The sequence below is a fragment of the Amblyomma maculatum genome, chromosome 1 (genome assembly GCF_055883805.1).
Source record: "Amblyomma maculatum isolate TAMU_Amacu chromosome 1, ASM5588380v1, whole genome shotgun sequence".
Lineage (NCBI taxonomy): Eukaryota > Metazoa > Arthropoda > Arachnida > Ixodida > Ixodidae > Amblyomma > Amblyomma maculatum.
In genome coordinates, this window is record NC_139344.1 from 373,795,155 (window position 1) to 373,819,854 (window position 24,700).

The following is a 24,700-nucleotide window of genomic DNA, read 5'->3' on the forward strand; positions in this document are numbered from 1 at the left end:
GCATTTGTCAGCCTCCGGGATCCCTAGCGCGTCGCGTGATTTGTAGTTGCGAGCCTCGGCCGTTTGGCTGTGGTGGCGATACCTGTATTTGTGTTATTCTTCTTTACTACCTTATAACAGCTCTGTTTTCAGTAAGAGTGGTCTTTTTGTAATCAGGAACTGGCATTCTATCGATGCAAACCCACTTCCTTTCTCTCTTTAGTGTCCCTTTAAGGTGTCCACAGAAAACAAGTGAAACGGTTACCGCACCTTTCCCTTCCTATAAATCAATCAGTTGTTTCCCCCCCCCCCCTTACAGCGCAGCTCCGGTGTCCACGGAACAAGTGTTACAAATACTGCGCCTTTCCTTTCCTGTGAACAAATTATTATTGCTATTATTATTATGCTGTACTATCTGCCCAAATAGTATTTCAAGTCATCTAATACCTTTTCGAAATGGTCTATTTTCCTCCCAGTGACCAGATATACATCCTGAAGAGGTATTCCTTGCTAACTGGCTTAATAACTTCACATCTACATGTCTTATCTACACAAACAATGGCTCTCACTTAAGGGGTCAGCACCCAGCAACAGACCCTGATATTGAGAGAGTTTCAACGTGCCACAAGCGCAGCACCTACCTTCCCGCACTGCTGGCAAACAATGGTGCTGAGGAGGATGCCTCCAAAAATGTCATCCAATGAGGTGCGGGCCACAGCTTTCTTGTAGGCTGCAGCAAGACAAACGCAAACTCTGTCAAGTCATAAGAAATGACCACAAAGCCTGACTGACTGCTGACTAAGCCTGTGCTAACACAGAATGCTCACTCGTCGAATGAAACCAAGTGGTTAGCTAGACCTGCAACAAAAATGTCTTGCTAGTCTTTGGACACCCCACTACAGCTATAAGCTATCATTCAGAACCCCACAGAGCACAAGCTTGCGTGTAAACTGCAACAGCAGTGCACGGCAGTGCATTTTCACGGTGTCATCATTCTGTGTGCATGCCGCAAGCAGGATACTGATAGGATTGAAAAAATGTCACTGATCACCCCCAACCTGGTTTCTAAAAACGTTTTGCATCTCTCGTAGCATTTCGGGATGCAGTATGGCAACCAGCACCCTTATTTTTTTTTTTTTTTAGGTGCTTGCAGTTTGGACAGCAGTGCTCGCCTCCATATAATTTATTGACTTGATACCTCCGTCACCAACAGGCATTGCAGCACAGAGGTCACTTCAGTAAAATGGGAAGTGTCGTTGCTGGCACGATCCTTATCACTTTCGTTCACTTTCACTTCTTTTTTTCCAGTTTTTTAACTATTTTTATATTTCCTGCGTGAAAAGCTTCTTACGCCACTAAGATTAATTATATTTTGACGGGCCCACTTCCAAACAGAAGCCTAACCTCATTTCCGCTGCCGAATTTTAAACGGCTTCCAAATTTTCCACACTATTAGCTTGAAACGAGCAATCATGAAGAAAAATAAGATACTAAATAGTGCAGCATCAAAAGTTTCTTGAGGTGTTCAGGCATCACAGGGCATCACGATGTCCGGTAGCATGCATTCCAAGAAAAATCGGATGCTTGATTTGTGATGTTGGGCCTCATACCACATGGAAGGATAGCCACAGAATAACGCAAATTCTTTGCTCTATACTCCGCAGCAAGTCTCGACGTAGAAGGCCAGTGGAGCAATCTATAAGGGCAGCATGAGCGGTCAAAAATTCTATGCCGAGAATTACATGGTGAGGACAGCGGTTTGCAATGGTTAACAGCACAGAAGTAGTACGGCTGGCAATACTAACACGAGTAGTGCACATTCCAACGACAGAAGCGGTACTACCATCCCCGATACGACCAGCGGAGCAAGAGACAGGGGTGAAAACCTTCTTCAGACGCCAACGAAAAGATGACCTTAGGAGAAAAACCTGGGCTCCAGTATCAATTAAAGCAGTTACAGGTACACCGTCCATATAAATGTTGAGAAGGTTGCGTCGATCAGCCACGATCAGAAGAGGATTTTCGGGCCGAGTCGTCAATGTAGCGTCACCTCTGGGCGCTGTACTGGTTAGTTTTCCAAAAGGGAGCAAGAACAGTGGGGAGAGGACGGGCGGCAAGGTTGCGGCGATCGGGACAGATGCGGTACGCCTGCGCGGGGCTGGAATATTGAAGACGAGGGGAGGGTCATCACGTGGCGATGTTAGGCAAGGTATGTAGTCATTGCATTGATCATAAGAAAAGAGAGGAGGTGAAAACCAGCGGCTACGGCAATGGTGAGAAATGTGGCCGACGCATAAGCAGTGGAAGCAGATGGGCTATTTGTCCGAGGTGTGCCATTCTGAAGGACTGCGGAAGCGGTAACATACTGAGAAGGGCTGAGTGGGAGCGCATCAGCAGCAGCAGCAACTATTCATGTGGCATATGAGAAACAGGAATCGCAAAAAAAATGGACAAAAGAAAAAGGGCATTCTGCATTTCTTTACTGACAGCATTCAGCCCCACTGCCCTAATCATGGACTGCAAGAGCTGAGAAATGTGGACAGGGTGGCATGGCTCTACAAAAGCAGCAGAAAATTTTAAAAAGACAGGCAATGTAGTGCCAGCTCTGGAACCTGCTTGAATAACAAAGTAAATAGTGTCATTTTTAAGATCAAAGTAAATAGTGTCATTTTTAAGATACAGAGCTGGTAGTGACTTTACAGCAGAGCCTTCCGGAGCAAGGGAGCATGTGCCATCATGCAGCTTGTTACGTACATAGGCCGTGCTACTAGCAAACATTCCACTCGTTTTACCTTGTATCTTGGCCTTGGTGTCAGGCTCCACTTTATTTGGATCCACCTTGGTGCTCAGGCCAAAGGCGTGCAGGACTGCTTGCTTTTGACGCTGGAAAAGAATGAAAATCTTGTTACACTGAATAAAGCTTCGAACTGTCGCTCGTTTGAAAAATGCGCCTGTATACAAGCCAGTCTCTTGCCCACACAAGCATACAACAATGAAAGAAAGCGATGCAGAGGACCCCAATCTGTGTTCAATCGTGACGCAGCGCTCCATTGACAGTTTAGCAAAAACTTGTTGTGAAGAAGAAAATAAGCGATTGAGCGAACACAGGAACGAGTGGCAGCGACAGAGCGAAAAATTTCCAACTGCGTCGCTCAAGCCACCGCAACAGCTCAAAACTGGTTTTTTTCGTCGCTGCAGCAGAAATCGCGAGCGCTTTCATTTGTACGTGAAACAGCCGTGTCCCTCCGTTTCGACCGTCGCATCCACAGCTCATTTATTGGAAGCACGCCAAGATGCTGCACAGCGATAACGTCACGGCGTGTTTATCTTTTGACTATACTTCTGATAGCTCTTGCGGTGGCGGGGAGCGAACTTGGCAGAGTAGCAGTCATGCCTTTATTGCACAAGCCTGGTTCGATTTATTATGCCACGCCTGGGGCAAGCGTAGCCCACTGCCACAAAATCACTGGAAAGCGTGAGAGCTGCAAATGCCATTTGAAGCGAACAATGCTAAAAGCCGGTGTCATGATCGCAGCTGACTGCATGCTTTCGTTGATTCATAAATGCAAGGGTGGACGACTCTCGCAAAAAAAAAATAAAATCTGCTCCTTCTTAAGGTCCACAGCCACCATAGCTTACGCACGTTCAACACAATGACACGAGATGCGCATCGCATGTTAGCCTCCGTGCGCAGTGGGTTAACAACACACACTGGAGACAGCGTCCGACGTTGCACGGGCTGAGCTGGCTTGTCGGCGTAGTGCTGCTGCGAAGGAAAACCAGGAAAGAGAGAAGAAGGAGAGAAAGCTCGACAAAAGAATGGGCATAGCATACCCTTGAGCTTCGCTCTATCACATTTTCCCCTGTCCCGAACACCACGGCTGCATTGGCTGAGTCTGCTCCGCACCGGCCTGTGCCAAACCGGTTCCCTCTCGTTCCTTCACGCACATGGCTTGCAAACGTCACATGCTAGTATGCGACAATAACCGCAGATGCGCGCGGCGCTGCCCAAGACCAACCATCGCCGAACTGTTCCCTCTCATTCCTTCTGCACGTGGCTTGAAAACATCACGCAGAAAATGGCCGAGGGTGATGCAATAGACTTTGGGGAAGGCCTTCCAGTGGTGCAGAGTTCGATATACGACACAGCTTTTCAATAATTTTACACAATGGATCTACAAGGGGATACTTCGAGAGTTAGATATAATCAAAATTCGAATTATCCAGGTTCCATTGTACTAACTAATAAAGCAGACAAAGGTACAGCATTGCCATCCAATGCAAGCGCAAGGATAGTGATGGTAAAAACATTTATTTACTGTTAGTTACAGCTGTCTATGATGGACGGAGTCCTCAGTTTAAAACTGTAATGGCTGACGAGATCCTGTGTGTGCGCTCCATTAGATGGTTGCTCAGGTCCAAGTCGAGCAAAGAAACCTCCAGAAAGAGATTAAAGGGCAGGAGGTGGGTGTTTAGCTTCCTGGTGAATTCAAGCTCTCCCAAACACAATGGCAGTTTGTTGGGTTTGGTCTGTAGCACTGCGGTCATTATTCCGGGTGTTGCAAGGCACTTGCGAAAAATGTTACGAGTATGTGAGAGCCCGGAGCTGGCACCAGGCGTCCATTGCGAACTGACTGCCCATAGAACAGATGCATAAAAAGCTGTGAGGAACCTTAAGTGTAATCACTGCTAGAAGACTGCAGCTTTCCAGTGTGATATTCAGGGGCAAAGATGAATCAATTCGCAGCCGGCCTGCATTTTTTCTCAGCACCACAGATGCTATAGAAACATGCTTGCAAGGAGGCCGTGAGGACAGAAAAGGCAAGGTTGGACGACTCAACTACATGGTGAGAAAAGGGATGAAGGCAGAAAGTGAAGGGAGACTGGGAGCAGTGCCCAATGAAGAACCCTGCACAGGCTAGGGTATCCAATGGTGGCTCAAAGCCAGGTGTTCTTTAATTGGTTCTCCAATTCTCCAAGAACCTAAATATATGCGTGCTTAAAGCTCTGAATTTTTTGCAGTGGATAATTTTAAACTCCTAGAATTGACAACAAGAAACCTGCAATATACCATGGCAAGCCCTCTGCGCATTAAAAAATTTCAACTGCGGCTGCTTATGACGCGGCTTCACAGTAAGTGCTTCACTGTGCCTGTTCTGTGCACATTCCCCTTTTTTTTTCTCCTGCCCTTATCTACCACTTGCAGCTGGTACACTGACTTGTCTTCTAGCTCGATGGCCTGCCTCACTTTCTTTCCAGACTTGTAGCAGCTCTTTCTTGCCACTGTGGTCTGCGTTCTTCACCTCCGATTATACATAAGAACAGAAAAAAAAAATCATGTGCATAGTTTGGCTGAAAGTAAAATACAACACAAGGTGCTTACTGAAGCATATTACTCAAGAAAATTGTAGTATTTTAACCGACATCGTAATACTACTGCTTTCCCCAGGTGCCAGAATGATTCTCCTGAGAGAAGGTAATTGACGCAATAAAAATGACCACAATCCTACCCTTCCTACTATCTGCACAGAGAAAATATACATAAAAAAGGAAAAGTGTGGCTGCAAAAATATTTCACACACAAAAAATGCTAAAATCTGAGTTTTCCCCCGAAATATGAGGGTTTGGAAAATTAGGTTTGGTTTATGGCATTTAAACGTCCTAAAGTGACTCGGAATGTACTAGAGGCGGCCATAATTCTTTGAAGTGGACATTTCTTGAGGGGCTGTACATCTCCACGCTCTTTTGTTAACACAGGAAGGGACAAAAGCAGAGATGCACAGAGTTCCTCAGAACCTTTTCAAAGCCACTGCTGCTCCCAAAGGAGCTAGAGATCTGTTCAAAACCAAGGTAGGCAGCTGTCTGTGCAGCGCATCTTTCGCGCCCACACGTGACAAGCGTCCACGCTTGCCTGATGAAAGAAAGAAAAATATGGAGGAGCGCAAGAATGAGCAATTCACCTTGACTTCCTCAGTGCGAACTCCTTCGAGCAGGTGGCGCAAAAGCTCATGGCTGTCATGTTGCTGGTGTCCTCGGAAGTGTGGTGCCCTGCAATGCAGCTCAAGGTTATACAGTGTCGCATTGGCATTGCTACAGCAAACAGCTCCTCTGAGTATAGAAGGCAATGGAGTTGACACTCTTTGGAGTCAGCACTCCTGTCTACAGCCAAAACGCGATTTAATGAAAACCAATTGAACAAAGCTAGCCCGATTTCCCCTCAAATGCCTATAGGGTATGATGCTTTGAACAACTCAATCGGTCAATCAGTCAATTCCCGGTCCATTTTGTAGAGAACACTGTTGACTGTGGTCCGCCGGTAACATCATGCCTTCGTCCTGCTTTTATCAAACTGCTCCAAGCAAAACAAGATTTATAAATTTGAGTTGAGTTCAACATATAGTGGTTGAAATAATGGATGCCCTTCAACTTGCCACATCAATTTGCCAGAGCACACGAAAGGATAGAAGACGTTCAGACTTGCGAGAAACCTGTGGTCATTGCTTGCAAAGCACACGCAAGCAAAAATTACCGACTTCTTTGCTCGAAGGTAAATTCTAGTCCCTTGAACCCTTCTTTCAGAGGTGAAAATTTTGTTGTTTCTTTTCATGCAGAATAGCGGTGTTGCTTGTTTCCACGGGCGGAAATTAATTTTTTGGCGCATTTACACTTCACAAATATGATGCCGGAATAGCTTTCTGGATGCGGCTGCACCATATATTGAAATGTATTTAAGTGACTGGGATATGTCTCACACAATTTAAAAAATTATTAGTGGCTCCCATCAACTTCATTTAGAGTTAAACCGTAGTCAAGCTTCAAGCATCAGCCAAAACAAAGAACATACAACCAAAATTTAGTAAGCTTTTTTAACAGCTGCATCAGGTGTGACCAGCAAGACCGGTTAAAGCACTGCTTTTAGAAGCACGCACAGGAGAATGCTTCGCCTTCTTCGCAGGACTATAAAAAATAAAACAGTTGCAACAGCCAGGAAGAGTACAAAAAAATGTGCCTGGTATGCCATTTTCCTCTTTATACTTATAAGAGAAACAGTATACTCCTCTGCAATCCGCAATGCTCCGTGCCAAGTATAGGCTTGTGAATGTGCTTCAAGCACTGAAATCGAGCAGACTCTGTATTGCAGTGGTTCTTATGGAAGTTTGAATGATGCTGGCTATTGAAAATGTAGCACCTATGAAAATGGCACACACGGTGGCTTCTCCTGTATATACAATTAAATATGTCATAAACATCTACGCCAAGAAGCAATATGGACCACTTGTGATTGAGAAGTTGAAAAATAGAAGGCACTGATTAAACTATTTGTTCCCTCTCTGCCACCGAGAAAATGGCAAAAAACAAAACTGTGCTTGTGGTAATGAGTCCTAGCTGCTTTGGTTTATAAACGTGCAGCTACCTCAACTTACGATGTGCAGGCCCCTGTTAAGCTGACTACAAAGTTTTCCCCCTCAGTTCACACAGCAGACTGCAACAACTGAGAGAATGCCTAGAGTACACAAAACCTTGCAAGTTTATTATTATTGAATTGAAGCAAACTAAGTGGTCGCATTAGATTACCAAGAATACCAACATTTGAGCACATTTCAACATTTCGAATAACTGTAGCACGTAAGGTCACTGCCCAAATTGGTCACATGCTGCTCGTGACAAAAATTTCAAGTTATGCATTTAAATGTGCTTTTTAATGCCTACTCACAGGTGCTAAATTTGGAAATCTTCCTTCAAGATGCAACATTAATACAGCACCTTTATTATTATGTGATGACACTCTTGAATTTTTTATTATCTCTAATTATTTTTTATGTTCCTTTCTTCCAATGTTGTAGCTTTCTTTAATAATGTAGTACGGCCCATGTAGCAACTTTATACATTAAACAAAAGACTTCAGGCTTTTCAAGTCCAGCGCAATGGTCCTTACACTTGGCAGACCTTGGAGAAAAGGGCCCTTGGGTGGGGGCTTCCCTGCCGGAGTTCCTGAAGAAATAAGGCCAGGGTACTCGTAAGAGGGCCAGGACCAGACAGCTCCACATTTAACGGGCCCTGCACAATGCATCAGGTGTCAAGAGTAAAGGGCCTGCTCACACCAGGATGCTGCGCCGACAAAACTGTACCTGAAGCTGGGTTCTCTTCACACAAAGAAGACGCAACGCTGATGCTAAATAATACAGATGCTGAAAACAGCATGACTCAGCCCCCTTTCAGTTAATTCAACAAGGAAAGTTGACCAGTATGTTATGAATATGAAACAACAGCCACAACCCTGCACCTTCCTAAGAAATGGAATAAATTCAAGCCTGTGAAACACAATACTATTGAGCTACAAATAAGCATGCAACAAATGAAAACTCGTTAATTCTAACTTCTGGATAATTCAAACTGCACTACTTGGTCAAACCAAGTTCGATGAAAGTCTATGTTAGAAAAAAGCCAATTACTTTGAGTGTGAGTCAGTTCTGCCAATGATAATTCGAACGAGTCGTTACGTCTGAGCGGCTTAACATCCAGTACAAGGACAAAGAAACACCACTGCCATAAAGTGGCATATTTTTGAAGCTGCATGCCTCGAGAGATATAATGGGGTAAAGAGGAAGAATGGGTAAAGCATAACTGGTGCCATGATTGTTTGGCAACCGTGGCGACAGTAGCCTGCTCATTGTTTCACGGGACCTCTGAAACTTGCAATTAAATTTTCGTTGAATCGATTGTCGTTAATTCGGATATCAGGGGAATTCTCACTGTCGGCACGGTCCCAGCCAACGGCCATGTAAGGCTATGACATTGGGCGGGCACCACAGGTCTCGCACCAGTTCGGCCACGACCAGGCACGACTGGCGTGGTAAACAATCGTCAAAATAGCAATCCTCAAGCCTGAACAGCATGTTGCGGAGTTGAACATGCACCTCTGATATGCACACAACGTCAAGCGTGATAAAACACACATGACCTCGCCTCCGTTAATTGGCCAACTACATAGTTTCGGCTTCACTTTTATGACCTTCGCGCCGTTTCAACGGCAGATATTCAGCCATACATCAGCTAACTGAAAGCAGTTATGGGGGTTCTCCACACTTTCATCCACACGACATGGCTTCGAAAACATGAGCTCATTAGGTGCCATTCAGCGTGGCATATATTTTATGGTCCTACCATGTAGCACCATAAAGGACATCCGGGAGTCCCTTACCATTTTCGAGAAGTTCTGCTTCGAAATTCCCTACAGCATGCATGCAATATTGATGGGGATGCTAAGAATAGCCACTGGTGCACTGCTCTCGTCCAAAAAGCAGGCAACCACCGTCCAATTTTTTTGGCAAATATAACTGTATCGTAGCGCAGGTGGTTCTTGTCAGCTGTAAGTCAATGCCGTGTTGTGTACTCACCTTGTCTTATGATAATGTCGCTGTAATGTCCAGCCAACAAGTACTACAAGCTTCCAGCTTGTCCAGGTTCTTGTCAATTTTTTTTCACGGTCATTTGATGATTTGAACTTTGGACAATTCGAAATTTTCTGTGTGGTCCAGTGCAGTTCAAATTAACGAGCTTTATAAAGAGGATTAACATTAGCACAAACGCACCAGTGCTATCAGTGAAATGAAGATACTATGACGAAAGCGAAACGCATCAACTAAGAAGGCACACATATGGGGCACACAGAGACTTGCACACTATATTACATATAATAGCATATATTACAGTAACAAGCATGAGGCCAGAATAAATGCCTTATTCTTTATTTTAAACATCTACAATCTGTGCATATTCAGATACTTTCTATAAATGCACTCTAACAGCTGGTTTCTCAAAGGGTAGCCTAGCAAATGGGCAAAGCAAAAAATGTGAGACATGAAAGCAAAGGCAAAAGCCCTGCCTAACCACTCTGTAATAACACATTGCCCTTCACCTGTAACACACATTTCTCTGAAGATGAAGCTCACTGACATCCACCCAAGCGTAGCCGTACAGCTACAGAAACGTCATAGTTAAAGAATTCGCAATGGTCTGAGGATCGAACCTGAGATCACCACTTTTCCAGGGCAGTCTTGGCTCCTTCTTGGCCACTTCACAGAAGAATAAAGACGCCAGCAGGCACCCCTGCACCTGCGGAACCGTGACTCATCACAGGTCTCAGCCCTCCCCCCGTTGCTTTACTTATAGCTGCACCAAGCCCCGTGTCATGCACCCCTGAAGAAGGAGCCAAGCCGACTCCAAAATTGTAAAATAAAAAATGTGATGGTTAGAGAATTTTCAAGTTTCACTCAGTCACTCGAGCTAATCAGGACAGTTGCTCGCCCCGAAAAGGCAGTGTTCCCAGATTTGATCCCCAGACCAGGGCGAATTCTTTTTTAAACTACGAAGCTTTTGTAGCCGTATGGCTGCACTTGGGTGGATGTCAATGAGTAAATTACTCCCTTATTACAAATTACTCCACCTTGGGGGATTCCCCTAAATATTCGACCAACACCATACCACTTCGAATTATTGATCAATTCACTCTTGCCCTACCATCTGATCTGCTGACCATCCTGGTTATCTCAGTTGGTAGAGCGAATGCCCGGAATGGCGGTGGTCCTGAGTACAACCTAGTGAAACTTCTGAGTGAGCAGAGGCCAAGTATTGCTCCGAATGACAGTGAGTGGATCTTGAATGCAGACTCCCACTAGGCAAGCAATTGCTGCTATGAGGAAAAACGGATACATACATTCGAAATCTAGGTGAGGCAGCTGAAGAATGTTTTGCATTACAGAAATACAAAGTGGGGACAGAATGGCAGCCCTTACAAGGACTATACCAGACATGCATGCACAGCAGCAATGCTGCAAACTCTGGCACCACATAATCAGCGCAAAGTGCCAGATCGCTCAGGGGCACCAATCTTACCAACTCGGGTGTTTCGGAGCTTTCAGTCGATGGTGTAGGCTCAAAGGTGCACGGCAACTTAGAAGCACATCTCTTGCTTAGCACTGCTTGCAGCAAAGGAGTCTGGCCAAGGCCCTGAATTCAGGAGGGTTTCGGGGATAGGGGACAGGTGAACGAAACAGACATTGTTTGGCTTACTTGAAAAATATTATGCGAACACTGCCTAAAAAAGGTCTGCCTATACAGCAACGCTCAGGTGTGTTCTAAGCGTGCCCCCTTACGCTGGGCACAATCTCTTGCCCCGAGAAAAAACAACATTGCTGCCACTATATCGTATCATGTTACCATACAAACCCGAGCATAATATGAAGGCTTTTTTTACAAAATTAGCGTCCTAAATATCCGCCTCATACTATTTGCGGATCTGAACAAAAACTTTATAGGTTACTCAAAGTTTTAGTTTTGTTATTGCGTCATGACTACGGCTCGACTTTGCTATTGAGGTGTGGCTATGGCTTGGTTATGCTACTCTCAACAAATGACGTCACGATGTCGTTTCTTTGTTGTTGATCCGCTGAGTGTGCCGTGTGCATGTTGACTACGCACGTGCTCACATGTGAGCCAAGCTTCATGCAGTGGATATTTTTTGGGGAGCAAGATGTCAGGGTCTCGAAAACAGTGCTCAGCCGCTTTCAAAGTGATTTTAGCTGTGGACAACATCAGCAACAGTGCGGCCGGGAGGCAGTTTGGTCTAGTCAAGGAAAGCATTCGTGGATGGCGATGACAGAAAGAAGCGGAACGAGCAGATGCTTTCGCGGCCCAAAGAATGGTGCATTCCCAGAAATTGAACTTGGCCTGATGGAGTTGATATGCTGTGCAAATGGATTGTGGACGCGTTGGCAGCCATCTCAGAAGATCTTGTGAGTCATTTTTTTAAGAAGGGTGGCATCTCCAACGCCCTCGATGGCACGGAAGATGAGTACCTTTGGAATCATTTGTCGAACAAAGAAATGTCCGAAGAAAGCGCTGCTGAAGATGAAAGTGATTGAAGTGAGGTGCGGGCTGCGATTTGAATAAATGTCTTCGCTGAGCTTTCGTCACTCATATTATACACGGGTAGAACTTTTTTCTTCCCATTTTTCACCTCTAAAATTTCACTGTCCCCACATAAACCAAAAAAGCCACAACTAAATGTTCTCTCTCTGCACTTTTTTTTCTTTTCGTTGATCAGTGGGAAATTAGTGGTACAGTAATTTAATGGCTCAACAAAATGTGTCACTCAACTCTGCGGTACCTTTGTTGATGCAATGGCAAGTGCTGTTTCAGTCACTATTGTGTAAGAGGAAAGATGAGCAAGCTATCGTCAGACACCTTTCACCTCCGAATTTCAGATTCCGATTTATCGCTGCAGGGCGAAGCGGAAAAGTGACGTGTGGTCACTTCCTGACTACACTCCCTACAAATGCAAAAGCTCCGAGCTTCCAACACAGAGGAGAAAAGTTTTTTTGGTCTATCATCTTTACGCTGAACTGATGCACCGTCATTGAGCCATCTGCTGTGAACCTAGGTATCCAGATGCCAGGCTTTCTGCAGTTGGTGCATAAATGTAACGGCCCTTGATGCACTCTTGAAGGCACTTTTTCGGGAGCGTTCCACATCCAAGAACAGATGCTAGGAACACTTACCTGAAGAACCGCATTGAAGTAGCAAGTGTTTCCTAGGTTGCTGAGGCCCTTGACAGCTATCCACGGGCCGTCACAAAAAACCTGCTCCTTGGCATCCCCCCGAGCAGCGCCTTGGGCACTGATGAATTCACCAGCTGCCTCTTCGTCGTCTGTTTGCACAACTAAAGCAGCTGCATGCAAGAGAAACAGAAATGGTATGCACGCGAAACACCTTACAAAAGCAAAGAAGCAAATTTGTCACCAAATGTCCTCACAGCAACCATTGTGGGGGGCAGCACTGAGTGCTTTACACAGATCATCATATTAGCAGGGCGACGTTCATGAAGGAAGCAAAACTCGATGCCCACTTGACTGACCATTCAAATCGATGAAATTTCGTCACTGCCACACAAACACCAAGAGTAAGTATTCTTCCATCATCATGGCCCCGCCGTGGTGGTGCAGTGGTTAGGGCACCAGACTGCTGTGCCCAAAGTTGTGGGATCGTATCCCAGCCGCGACAGCCACTTTTCAATGGAGACAAAAAGTGAGGCGCCTATGTTCTGCGTGATGTCAGCGCACTTTAAAGAACCATCAGGTAGTCGAAATTTCTGGAACCCTCCATTACGGCATCCCGATAGCATGAGTCATTTTGGGTTCTAAACCCAATAAACAGAACCAATCAAACCATTTTTTGCAAGGCTGACATTTCAAGTCACATCTTTTAATCTAAAGACAGCTGAGGAAATAAATTATACTGCTCCTTACCTCCATATCTGTTTATGCCTAGTGCTATGATGCCTTTTCTTGAATCATGAAAAAACTACAGTTTTGTCGTCACAATGGAGACACTTGTCTCTGAACTTAAACGTACTGTCCATTTCTGTCTCATGTTTCATCGTCCTTTGTGCGGTTTCCTTTTTAGGTTCGTGTATCACCAACTAGTCCCTCACTGCACAAACCTGCCTCTGGGTCTCCAGCTTCTGGTTTAGTACTCATTTCTCGGAATTTACTTTGTAAAATTTACAGTTGCAAACCCTCCAGTTAGAATGAATGACTGCAATTAGCTAGTTTGCAAAATGATTAACATAATGATGACAAAACTAACTTGCACAGCTAATGAACTACCCTAGCAAAACATAAATAGCCCCTACAGATTATGAATGACTGGGCAAATTCGTAGCTGTTTGCGCTGCATCTCAGTCTGTGTGAGGGCCTCCAATTCAAATTCAGCTGCCCAAAATGGCGTTTGCCAAAGGGCAGAGACCAGTGCAGAGTGGCCCCACTGCCATAACAGTAGCTGTGCACCTTTTTACTCCAAGCCTTCCTACGCTGACCTATTGTTCCATACACTGTACCAGAATGGGGCATGCAGATGAAACAACAACCTCAGCAAGCCAAGGGAACTTTTTTCATGTCTCCAGTGAGCCTGAAACAGTCCATGAGCAAAAGCATGCTTTCAGTATGCACATGAAGGCAAACTACAACCTGTAAAGCAGATGGAATAAGCTACTGCAGTTTAACCACTGTATAACCAAGTTGGAGGGGCGCTCTGATTACTTAACTGCGGCCACTGCTTCATTGCAACTCATTAAAAGAGCTTCTAAAAGGAATTGTCATTTGTTTGTTACATCAATTTTCCATTAAAGAGCATTTCATTACAATGGTTGACTGTATATGCATTTCTTACGTTTCTGCACTTCACACAGGCCTGTCAGAAAAAACTTTCTGCAAGTCAAAAGTATCTCCTCTGAACTGCCACCGTAGTGAGACACAGGCATGTTACAGGCAAGGATTTCTTCCATGCAAGGCCAGCCAAGGGCAGCCCAGCATGTGTCCCATGCAAGCTTTTTTAGCTAGTACCAACCTCTGTTGGCTTTCTTGATATTGGCTGCCATCTTTTTCTTCAAGTTCTGCACGATCTGTGTCACCTGAGGACTGGTCTCCACCCAGTTGTTGCAGGGAAAACACCTGCAAAAGTGACACCACGCTTTCAAATGTGTTGCATTAATTGCAAATGGTGACAAATCAATGCACAATGCTCCTATGGGATGAAAATGCCGAGGAAGCTCATATACAAACCTAGAAATGAGCAACTTGCGATTCAGTCAGTTTGGCAGCCTATGTGTGATGTCTTTTTGTAAGGAGTTGATCAAAAGCCATGACCTTGCATAGGATACAGGGCATTACACAGTTATGTTAACTGACATTGATTAATTTAAATACCAAAAAGTTAATCAGAATAGCTTATTAATCAATCACAATAAACAAATAGGCTTGCTGGAGGGCAGTTAACCTAACCATTTTCGTAAAATAAAATGCTCAGAGTAAATAAAATGGAACACGTGTGTGCTGCGTGGTGTATATAAATAAATAACTGCTGAAATGAGGAATGTGGCCAGACAAAGATATCTTTGGAATTTACCACTGTGGTTGCAGCTACTGTTTAGGAGACTTCACCTTCTACTTGGCAGCTAGTGTATATCGCTATTTGCACAGATTTGTTACCGTGCACAAGTTTTTCCAATGCATAGAAGGTCACTGAAACTTTTTCAAGCATAACAAACAGCCATAATAGCGAAGCCACATGTAACGAGACCAAAAGTCCTATGTTCTGACACCAGTATGTGAAGAACATATTGTGTGGTATCTGGTTCAGTGCAGACTGCAACCAAAACATGAAAAGCGAATGCTCAGACCTAAACTTCCGCTTGCATTTCTGTCTTACAGCCCGAAATTTTAGCCTTAAAATTTTAGAGCGTTTACTCTACTGTTCACGTTCGTCAAGGTCGCATTACGGTGCAATGTGTAGCAACGTGTAAACAATAATGGTCGCCATGGCAATGGCATGAATCCATGGCTTAGCAACAACGCATACCATGTGGCCTCCTTTGTAACGAAATTGTGAAAATAACATTTGTGGAAAAAACATCGCCGCAGCTGGGTTTTGAACTTGCTCCAGAACGAACAGGTCAGCTTTGCTGGCCCAGGCACGAGAGCACTATGCTATCGCTGCAGTCAGCCAAGCCTCATGTAAAGCAGCAACACACTGCCATGCTCAGCAGCAAACATTGTCGCCTTCGTGTAGTTTCATCTAAGCCGCTGCGTCATTCAACCTAGGTAAATACGCCATCACAAGCCATCTGGGCGAGTATGGCCGAGATTGCGAGTGTAGTGTAGGGTGAAATCACTAAGCGACATGACAGAAAGAGGCGACGTCATGTAGAGGAAGCCACTCTCGCTAAAGACAAAGACCGCGGCCACGCCAGACAGGCTGCCGAGACCATCATTGAACAATGAGAAGCCAGACTAGCCATTGCCGAGATGCTTACCAAAGGTGGAATAGAGCCAAAATCAAAACGGCAGCAACTAATGCAGCGCTGGCCAATGGCTAACGCTCTCGTCTTGGTTCGAAGATAGTTGAAACTGAGATTTTTTACTTTTCATTAGGGCTTTACATCTTCCTTCTGGGTGCATAGCTCTTAATATGACTATTTCTGTGCAAATTACTGCTATATGAGCTGCTCCCTCTAAAAAGTGTCGAGATAAACATGACATCATTTCTGAATCCACAATGAAATGATAATTTGACTGAAGAAAAAAAAAATGCACATAAAAAAAAAAAAAAATTTGGTGATAAAAACCTGCAAGTTGTGTCAGCAGTAAAGACTGGAAAAAGTTGGCCAAATTTTCAGAAAATACAAGTCAAAGAGTCCGACCCCTACTAATATGCTTAGACCAGCCAGTAAGCCTAAGATTGAGCATTACAAAGATGCATATTTTTTGCAGCACTCAACCTTACTCTTCAATTCCAGTATCTGACACATCCTGCAATATCTGTGCGCTCTGGTGCATTCAGTTCACTAAAAAGGCCAACACAACCTGAAGAGAGTGCCGCAAGTTCTGCATCTTGAGACTGAACTGATGATAGTTTCAAAAAATAAATTTAAAGCACTGTACTCATTTTTCTTTTTCTTTTACTGAACTTGGACTGCTTTCCTAACACCACCAGATATGATAGAAAGTCTGCATAATTTTGTTTAGCTCCATGCTCCCATCCAACACCTCTCCATCGCCCACACTGAAGTGGCTCAAGTGTGCGGAATAGCGCAAGAAATTCCAAGCATTCTCACCGTTAATGGCACGTGCCAACCCCATTCACTTCAACTCGAGTAGAAATTCAGAGCGAGTTCTTTACGTCATATTCAAGCGTTTTGCTGCACAGTAGGAAGACTACTTCGCATTTGCAACTGGAACCCACCAGGAAACTGCTGAGTAATGCCATTTGAAAAGTGCGTCTTACCAGAGTTGGAGTGACTGCCCAGACAAAGCCAGAGCGTGCGAGTCAGAGTGTGGCGTTTCCGCATGGCTGAATCCGTGCTTGGCCGTGCCTCCACATCCTCTGTGACCACACTGTAGGCACAGCCATGTTTCAGGTTGTGCCTCAATGCTGTCACAGTCGTCGCACACGTCCAAGCGCACGGCATTACGCAGCAGCTGCTGCCGCAGTCGACGCAGACCAATAGAGCCGCGTTGGTGGGTACAGCCAGTGGCACCTCCTATAAAGGCAACAGCTTATTCAACACAATACACAAGATGGTATGGTATGTTTGTTTTGTGGGGTTAAACATCCTTAAGCTGCCTGTGTGCTAATAAAGATTGCATAGTGGAGGGCTTCAGCTTAATTTCGAATCCCTACAATTCTCTAACATGCACTAACAACACCCTCAGAACCCTTTAGAAAGTGAGCCGTCGTAGTAGGTTCACAGAATATGGCATACTCAGACATGGCAATCTCGCTAAGAATAGTCACTCAAATTGATGTAAATGAGGCAGGCTGAAATGAATGTGCCGTAGACACTGATCATGATAATGCAGAGTCTAAAGGGTGGAATTTGAGAGCCACAAGGCATCACAAGAGAAAAAAACAACCATCAACTGGTTAGTGGCACTGAATGCGTGCAAAAGATTAGGCTAGAAGGCCAGCATTCGTTTCACTACTGCACATGAATACAAACATTTCTCACCACGTACAATGGCAGAGTATGCAGAAACTTTAAAGATTTGGTTTAATTTATGGGGTTTGGTTGGGTTTGGTTTGTGGAGTTTAACGTACCAAAGCTACTCGGGCTATGAGAGATGCCTTAGTGAAGGGCTCCGGAAATTTCGACCACCTGGGGTTTAACATCCCAGAGCGACTCGGGCTATGAGAGACACCATAGCGGAGGACTTCATAAATTTCACCCACTCAAGATTCTTCATCGTGCACTGGCATAACATAGTGCATGGGGGCCTTGCTTTTTGCCTCCATTGAGAAGCAGCCGCCGCAGCTGGTATTGGGGCCTCATCTTTGGGCTTAGCAGTCGAGCACCCAAACCGCCGAGTTATCATGGCGGGCTACAGTAAAGCAGTACAGACACCAAATTTTAGTTGCATGCTTGCATTTTTGTAAAAATGCATAATACATTAGTTTAGTTTGGTTGATGCTCTTCAATACAGCAAAATAGCTGAGGCTATAAGGGATGCCGTCCAGATAATTTCAACCACATGTGGTTCTTTAACATATAATCACATTGCAGAATGCATGGCCATTTTGCGGTTGCCTATATTGAAATATTAATATTGTCACCAACACACGTAGCAAGCAGCACAACAACCGAGCTGGCCCTTTTTAATCAAGCGAAAACTCGAGAGAGACGAGGAAGACGCTTAGCCACGTGCCAAGACATTCGGCCACTTGGGGGCGCCAGAAGATGGTCAGTGGTGTGGCATTGCCCCCCTTCGAAGGAGCATCGACCCGATGCCGCAAGCGTAGGGGAATAGTCGAAAAGCGGGGCAAGTTATAGGGGAAAGTCTCTGGCTCTGGTTTGGACCCTGAAATGGTTTAACGATTGTAGTATGGCTTCATTCTTGCAACGTGAACTATTTCAGATTTCGGCTGCCGAGAGGAGCGTACAGTGCCTTGTGGTAGCACCTCGTAGTTCACCGCGCTGAGGCGGCGGAGCACCTCATAAGGTCCAAAGTATCGCCGCAGAAGCTTTTCAGAGCGCCCTCGCAACCGTATTGGGCTCCATACCCAGACTTGGTCGCCGGGCGTGTAAGTCACCTCTCGGTGTCGCAGGTTGTAGCGCTGGGCGTCGTGTACTTGTTGGTGCCGAATTCGCTGTCGGGCAAGCTGGCGTGCAGCTTCTGCGTCACGAATAAATTCGTCAGCCCCCACGACAGTGGAGGGAGCAGAATCTGGAAGAAGCATAGCATCCAGCATAGTCAAGGGTTCGCGTCCATGAACCAAATGAAATGGAGTGAAGCGTGTTGTTTCCTGGAGTGCAGTGTTGTATGCGAACGTGATGTACGGCAAAATTCGGTCCCAGTTCCCATGATCGTCGTCTACATACATAGAAATCATATTGGCAATTGTCTTGTTAAGCCGCTTAGTCAGTCCATTAGTTTGAGGATGATAGGCTGTTGTCTTGCGGTGGGTGGTGCCACTGAGTCGAAGTACCTCACTCGTGAGTGCCGACGTAAACGAGGTTCCTCTGTCAGTTAAGACGACTGTTGGCGCACCATGACGGAGTACAATGTTGTGAATGAAGAAATGCGCAACTTCATCTGCGGTACCACGGGGAATGGCCTTGGTCTCACAGTAGCGGCTAAGGTAGTCAGTGGCAACCGCTATATACCTGTTACCCATGGAGGACTTCGGAAATGGGCCCAGTAAGTCCATGCCGACCTGTTGAAATGGGAATTTCGGGGGATCGATAGGCTGTAAGAGCCCAGCTGGTTTAATGGGTGGTGTTTTTCGCCGCTGGCACTCACGACAGGTACGGACGTAGCGGTGCACAACGGCAGCTAGCCTGGGCCAGTAGTACTTTCGGCGTATCCGTGCCAATGTGCGAGAAAACCCGAGATGGCCGGAAGAAAGGTCATCGTGGCACGCACGAAGAACTTCGTCATGTAGCGTTGTGGGTACTACAAGCAGATAAGCAGTTTCTGTTGGACCGTGGTTCTTCTTGTAGAGCACACCATCACGCAGGCAAAATGACGACAGTCCGCGCCTGAAGAGCTGAGGAGGAGATGACACGGTTCCTTCGAGGTATTCAATGAGGGGCAAAAGTTCAGAGTCAGCCCGCTGCTTTCGGGATAAGGTGGACGTCGCGATAACACCGAGGAAAACGGAATCGTCGTCGGAACCGTCCGCGTGGCAGGGAGTAGGGGCGCGGGACAGACAGTCAGCATCACTGTGTTTCTTGCCGGACTTGTGCACGATTGTAACGTCAAATTCTTGCAACCGAAGGCTCCATCGAGCAAGCCGACCCGATGGATCTTTCAGGTTTGCCAGCCAACACAGAGTGATGGTCGCTCACGACACGAAACGGACGACCGTACAAATACGGACGAAATTTCATGACTGCCCACACAACAGCGAGGCACTCCTTTTCGGTAGTTGAATAATTAACTTCTGAACGGGACAAAGTGCGACTGGCGTAAGCAATGACACGTTCTGCACCGTCCTGCCACTGAACAAGGACCGCACCGAGGCCAACGTTACTGGCATCCGTGTGCAGTTCCGTGTCGGCCTCTTCGTCGAAGTGGCCAAGTATTGGCGTACATTGGAGTCGGGACTTGAGTTCCGTGAAAGCATTTTCCTGGTCGGGGCCCCAAAAGAACGGCTCGGCGTCTTTTGTCAGGCGGGTCAGGGGCTCAGCGATCTTGGAGAAATTGTTAACAAAACGACGATAGTACGCGCAGAGGCCGAGAAATCGACGCAAACTTCGTTTATCCGCTGGTTTGGGGAATGAAGAGACAGCGGCCGTCTTCTCTGGATCTGGGCTAACACCTCGAGCGCTGACAATGTGGCCGAGAAATTTCAGCTCGTTAAAAGCAAAGTGGCATTTTTCGGGTTTTAGAGAGAGACCGGCAGATCGGATGGCCTCGAAGACAGCGCGCAAACGTTTCAGGTGCTCGTCGAACGTGTCCGAGAAAATCACAACGTCGTCGAGATATACGAGGCATGACTGCCACTTCAGACCAGAGAGTACAGTGTCCATCATTCGCTGAAATGTGGCAGGGGCCGAACACAGGCCAAACGGGAGCACTTTAAATTCATACAAACCGTCCGGCGTAATAAAAGCGGTCTTCTCACGGTCTCGCTCGTCAACCTCTATTTGCCAATATCCACTGCGGAGGTCAAGGGACGAAAAGTAAGTGGCATGGCGAAGGCGATCGAGGGAATCGTCTATGCGTGGCAGGGGGTACACATCCTTTTTCGTGACGTTGTTGAGGCGTCTGTAATCCACGCAAAACCTCAAGGTTCCATCCTTCTTTGCGACGAGGACAACAGGCGAAGCCCAGGGGCTCGTCGACGGTTGGATAACGTCGTCCTGGAGCATTTCTGTTACTTGGCGGCGGATGGCATCACGTTCTTTTGAAGACACCCGGTAAGGACGCTGACATAGTGGACGTTGGTCATCGGCAACTATAATTCGGTGCTTCGTTAGTGGCGTCTGTCGGACCTTGGAGGTTGATGCAAAACAGGTTCACATCAGTCTGAATGGCTGTAGGCGTCGCATTGTCGGGGTCTGACGTGTTGGATAAAGCGTACTGGCCTGTACATTCTCTAAGTTCTTCAAAATAAGCGACCGTCGTGTTCGCCGTCAAATGTTGGGGTTCACATGTGAAGTTTGTCACTAGCACGTTGGCTTGGCCACGGACAAGTTCGACAAGGCCCCGAGCTACACAAACTTGTCGAGTTAGAAGCAGTGACATGTTAGCTTCAGCAATGCCACACGTGCCAGTGCTGTGATCACATTCGACTGTGACGAACTTGCTCGCACGCGGAGGGATCGTTATGTGGTCGTCACAGACGCGCAACATCGTTTTAAGGAAGTCCGTGTTGCTATCAACGGCTCGCTTGGTTGAAAACGATACCATGAGCTGCTCCCGAAGGTCTATAACAGCACCATACTCTTGAAGAAAATCCATGCCGAGAATCAGATCTTTGCAGCACTCTTGTAATACGGCAAATGTGCCAGTGAAAGTAAAACCGCAGATCTCTATGCGGCAAGTGCACATGCCAATCGGCGACATTACATGACCACCGGCGGTACGCATCATTGGCCCAGACCAAGGCGTTAGAACCTTACGGAGTGCCGTGGCTAGCTGGCTGCTCATGACGGAGAAATCGGCGCCGGTATCCACAAGTGCGGTCACATCACAACTGTCGGCGGTTACAAAAATTTCCCCGGAAACAATGCGTTCGCAGCACGTCGGTAAGTTCATCGGATCGGGTCGTCGCCGCTCGGGCCGTCGCGTCAAATCGTCGGGTGGAGGCTGTTTAATCTGAAACGTAGCGGCGGCCCCACCCCCGGAGGTCGCCGTGTTTAGTTTTCCCGGTGAGGGGACGTGCCTCTGAATTGCCCAGAAGAAGAGTACCGACTGGGCGAAGCAAAACGCTTCGGAGATGTCGATCGCGACCACCGTTGTGGTGACGTTGGCTGCATCTCGTTAGCAGCCAGGTACTCCTCAATCTCCTGTGGCCTTTCGCCATAGCGCGGTCGAGGCGCGTTTGGTGGGAATCCTCTCAAGCCCATTCTCCGGTATGGGCAATTGCGAAGAATGTGACCAGGTTCGCCGCAGTGATAACAGAGCGGCCGTCTGTTGGGCGTGCGCCACAAGTGCGCCTTGCTAATAGCGGGACGCTGGTATTGCTGTGGCTCGACGGGGCGCAGATCTTGTTGCTGCTCGACGGGGCGCATGTAGCGAGGCGGGGGTCCGACAACGGGACGGAATGGATTTGGCTCGGGAGCAGGTCGTCGTAAGACATCACTATAAGTCATGATGCATGACTCCGGTTGTGGTGCTGGTGGTAGTGGTGGCTGCACCGCTCGCCGAATTTCATCACGGATGACATCCACGGGAGAAAAATTATTTGCAGAGGGAGCATTCAAATGGAGGTTTTGCAGCTCTTCGCGGACAATGCTCCTCACAAGCTCCCGCAATGCCTCGTCCCTGGCTGCTGGCACGGACGCGCAGCAGGGTGTGGCCGCTACGCTTGCCTGGCGGCCGTATTGGGTACTCCGCTCCTGCAGGGAACGTTCCATGCTGGTAGCTTCTCTTGCGAAATCAGCGACAGTTCTTGGGGGGTCGCGAATGAGGCCAGCGAACAACTGCTCCTTCACCCCGCGCATGAGGTGCCGTACCTTCGCTGCCTCAGGCATGGTAGGGTCGGCCCGATTGAAAAGCCGCGTCATGTCCTCGACAAACATGGCCACACTCTCATTTGACTGTTGAGACCTTGAACGAATCGCAATCTCTGCATTTTCTTTGCGCGCACTCGAGCTGAATGTTGTAAGTAACTCACGGCGAAAGGCTGCCCAGTTGACAAAGGACGCCTCGTGGTTCTCGAACCACGTCTTGGCCGAGTCTTGCAGCGCGAAGTACACATTCATTAGTTTTCGCTCGTCGTCCCATTGGTTAAATGCAGCCACACGGTCAAAACTGGCCAACCAGTCTTCCACATCCTCTAACCGGTCACCATGAAATGATGGCGGTGATCGCGGTGCGAGAAGGACGAACGGTGGGGCGTTGCTGGAAGGCTGGCTTGTCTGGCTGCTCGTCGTGGATGTCATGGTTCGTAGCGGGGTGGACAGCGGTTCAAACTCAGGTTGTAGGCCTCGCAGGCGACGGCTGGCTTTATGGACAGGAGTCGCGTCCACGCGTTGATGAGCAGCGTCACTGACGTCCTCGGGGGCAACGTACATGGGATCTTATCCTGCACAATCCACCAAATGTCACCAACACACGTAGCAAGCACCACAACAACCGAGCTGGCCCTTTTTAATCAAGCGAAAACTCGAGAGAGACGAGGAAGACGCTTAGCCACGTGCCAAGACATTCGGCCACTTGGTGGCGCCAGAAGATGGTCAGTGGTGTGGCAATATGTTTATATACATAAAAACAACCACCACATAGTATTCCCCTACGACGAGTAAATCATCTTAGTTGAATTTCTTCTCACACTTTTTCAGTCTTGGTTTCGAGAATCGAACGATAATGATGATGCCAAAGTTCTGTATAGGCCACTTGAAGTCTTAAAAAAAATTGCAATAAAATCATTCCACCTACATTTACTATCGTTCTGGCTCTTGAGAAAGGCTGGCTAAAAATTACAGTAGACACTCAAGTCCTGCTTTTAATAGTATTTTGCGATATCATAGGATAACGACCCACATATAAAGCCCTGCTCTAACAAAACCGTATGAATATGTCTGCATGGCTCGGGGGTAACATAAATGCAAGGGTCCTGGAAGACGGATTCTGATATCATCCGTTCACCAAAAATGAGAGAGAAAGTGAGAGTTGGCAGCTCCTGCCAACCATATCGTCTGGCGACCCTAAGTCAAGTCAGTGCACAGCCTTGTGAGCTGCCTGCCAGCGCCATGGTTGCGATTTTTCGCTCAAAATGCTGACGCTAGATTTCTGGTGAATGCCCCCCCCCCCCTTTTTTTTTTTTGCTGTGCTAAAAGTTGGAGGGACACTTTGGTAGGATGCAAGAGCATTAATGACTCTGTCTGCGGTTCATTCTGCAGATCTCAAATCTCGTACACACACTTTGCTATTTGCTTAACTGCTAATCCCTTCATTTGTGACATTATAATCAGACACACACACAGTAGCCTACAATCATTAGCAACCACATTATGCAAAAGACCACACAACACAGATATGAAGCTAGGGTGGCCTAGGGGTAGCAGCATGCCTGATTAGATAGTTGTTGAGAAAGGTTCGATTCCCATTGCAAGGAGCTGCCCAAGTTGGCAGCTCCTTACAACTCAGCCATGACATGTGGCCTTGTGACGTCACACAACCCAAGAACCAATCAGTGACTGTCCATGTCACCTGCAAGATGCATGCTCACTAGTGTTTCATTCTCAAACAAGATTACTATTTTGCTAGAGATGCAGCTATGGCGTGCACACTAGAAAAAGCAACTATACATTAAAAAAAAAAAGTGTCTGCACCCTTAAGATAAACACTTTTTTTTTTTTTTTTTCCAGTGCACTCCCTGTAGGCATCCATATACACAATGAATTCAAAGTGCTCCTGTCGGTTACCAGTGTGCCAATTTTCAGAGAGTGCAGAGTAACAGCAAAGAGCTGAGTAACGAAGCTTTCTTTTTTGAC

At 46.6% G+C, this 24,700-nt stretch overlaps 1 protein-coding gene across 1 annotated transcript in view; it reads right to left on the reverse strand.

Annotated features, from left to right (window-relative positions):
- LOC146208249 (ubiquitin carboxyl-terminal hydrolase 16-like) overlaps nucleotides 1–24,700 on the reverse strand; it is a 43,182-nt gene that overhangs the window by 16,900 nt on the left and 1,582 nt on the right. Inside the window, exons 2-9 of the mRNA XM_084592197.1 lie at nucleotides 16,822–17,077; nucleotides 14,386–14,489; nucleotides 12,540–12,709; nucleotides 10,876–10,989; nucleotides 7,916–8,037; nucleotides 5,940–6,027; nucleotides 2,772–2,862; nucleotides 621–709 (exon numbers count right to left, since the gene is read on the reverse strand). Of these exons, the coding sequence (XP_084448323.1) occupies nucleotides 621–709; nucleotides 2,772–2,862; nucleotides 5,940–6,027; nucleotides 7,916–8,037; nucleotides 10,876–10,989; nucleotides 12,540–12,709; nucleotides 14,386–14,489; nucleotides 16,822–17,077 (1,034 nt within the window). The remainder of the gene's footprint in view (nucleotides 1–620; nucleotides 710–2,771; nucleotides 2,863–5,939; nucleotides 6,028–7,915; nucleotides 8,038–10,875; nucleotides 10,990–12,539; nucleotides 12,710–14,385; nucleotides 14,490–16,821; nucleotides 17,078–24,700) is intronic.